General features: G+C 30.6%; 1 protein-coding gene across 1 annotated transcript; it reads left to right on the forward strand.

Annotated features, from left to right (window-relative positions):
* On the forward strand, window positions 21–972 carry LOC107635501 (basic leucine zipper 43; the record flags this gene model as incomplete). Its single annotated transcript, XM_016338987.2, is given in 1 exon segment — window positions 21–972. A coding segment is annotated over 1 exon segment (675 nt). The 3' UTR covers window positions 782–972.

The following is a 1,878-nucleotide window of genomic DNA, read 5'->3' on the forward strand; positions in this document are numbered from 1 at the left end:
CTTCAATTCTCAGAGTAAACCAATTCAATTCAATTCACCATCATCTTACAAATTAATAAACCTTTTCTCAATTTTTTTTTTAAATCTCCCTCATTATTGCCACACCATGCAAGCCTTAAGGGATGAAATCACAGGCCTTAATAATAATTATTTTCTCCCTTCAGAAACATATAACTATACTACCTCCATGATGCAAAATACCAACAATACCCTTACCTCTTTTCATCCATACAATAACAACAAGAACCAATTCTATAATGGCAATAATAATTTCCTTAATCAAATGCTTTTTCCACCAGAATTTATTCTTGGCAACAATAGTCCTACTCAATCATCATGCATAAGTAGCAACAACTCAACCTCAGATGAAGCAGACGAACAACAACAACAACAACAAAGCCTTATCCTGAACGAGAGGAAACACAGGAGGATGATATCGAACCGGGAATCGGCTCGCCGGTCCCGGATGAGAAAGCAAAAACACCTTGATGAGCTTTGGTCACAGGTTGTTTGGCTGAGGAATGAGAATCACCAATTATTGGACAAATTAAACAATGTTTCAGAGTCACATGATAAAGTTGTTCAAGAGAATGTTCAATTGAGAGAAGAGGCTTCAGAACTTCGCCAAATGCTTTGTGACATGCAGCTACATAGTCCAATTTGCCCTCCTCCTTTGAGTCCTTTTCATCATGATGAAGAAGAAGAAGAAGAATATCTCAACTATGATGATGATTCCTCAAACCAATCCAACACCACAAGTTCTATGAACCTACTCGGATAATTAATAATTAACCCCAACAGGTTAAGATTTTGAATATATATTATTGCTACTTGTTTTTGTTTCTGTTTGCTAATTGTCTTAAGAGCGACAAAATGTGAAAACAAGAAATCGAGATAAATTAGAATCTAAGAGTTTGTCTTTGTTTTTATTGCTTCTTATTCTGCAATTAAATAATAGAGACATTTTGCATATTTTGTATTTTTTTTTTTTCGAATTATCATGAGATCACTCATCCCAACAATAATAAATTAATACGTACGAATTTTTGTTAATATGCATAAATTTTTTGTATAATTTTTTTTTTTGGTCTTACGTCATTTGTTTTTTTAGGAGATAATAAGAATTGAGCAATTACGCTATATAAAACATATATTTTGATAAGAAAATGTATATTATCACTTTTATAAACGCGTGCAAATATATAATGGCGGAATAGCGTCATAAAAAAACAGAAATGTCAATATTATTACGGGCCTTTAATTAATTCTTAACAAGCATTTTAAACTAAACAATCTCAATAAGTATTACTATATATAATTATATATACCACTTGAAATATTTCATCTTCTTGATTCTTTTATGGGGTGAAAGTCAAGAATAGTGTAAGAGAAGAAATGAAACCACAAACGACAATATCAAGTTCTGAGTATATTATTATTTGGATCATATTTTGTGACGAAATGACACTGCTGCCTTTTCTCTATATATAATAATAATACTNACTATTTTATACTGTAAATTCTATATATATATTATGGCTTATAAACAATAATAAACGTCAAAGTGGCTAAAGAGCTATCCATAATCTTGCTAGCTTAATTGCTAGCACTTAGCACCAACCAATAAGTTGTAGGGCACTTAGAGATTCAATATATAACACACCATTATGATAATACTTGGCTAGAAAACAATATAGAAAAAGAAGCCTTCAATTTTCCTTCATGACCTCATATATTATAATAATAATAATAAATTAAAGAAAATGTATGTGAAGCGAAAATAATCCAATGTTATATATATGATGTATTAATTAATTATTCCTTTGATTAAAATAATAGAAGTAATAATGTCAGGTGAAAATGGGTGGGGGAGAGAGT

This window comes from Arachis ipaensis, chromosome B04 (assembly GCF_000816755.2).
Source record: "Arachis ipaensis cultivar K30076 chromosome B04, Araip1.1, whole genome shotgun sequence".
In the NCBI taxonomy this organism is placed as follows: Eukaryota; Viridiplantae; Streptophyta; class Magnoliopsida; order Fabales; family Fabaceae; genus Arachis; species Arachis ipaensis.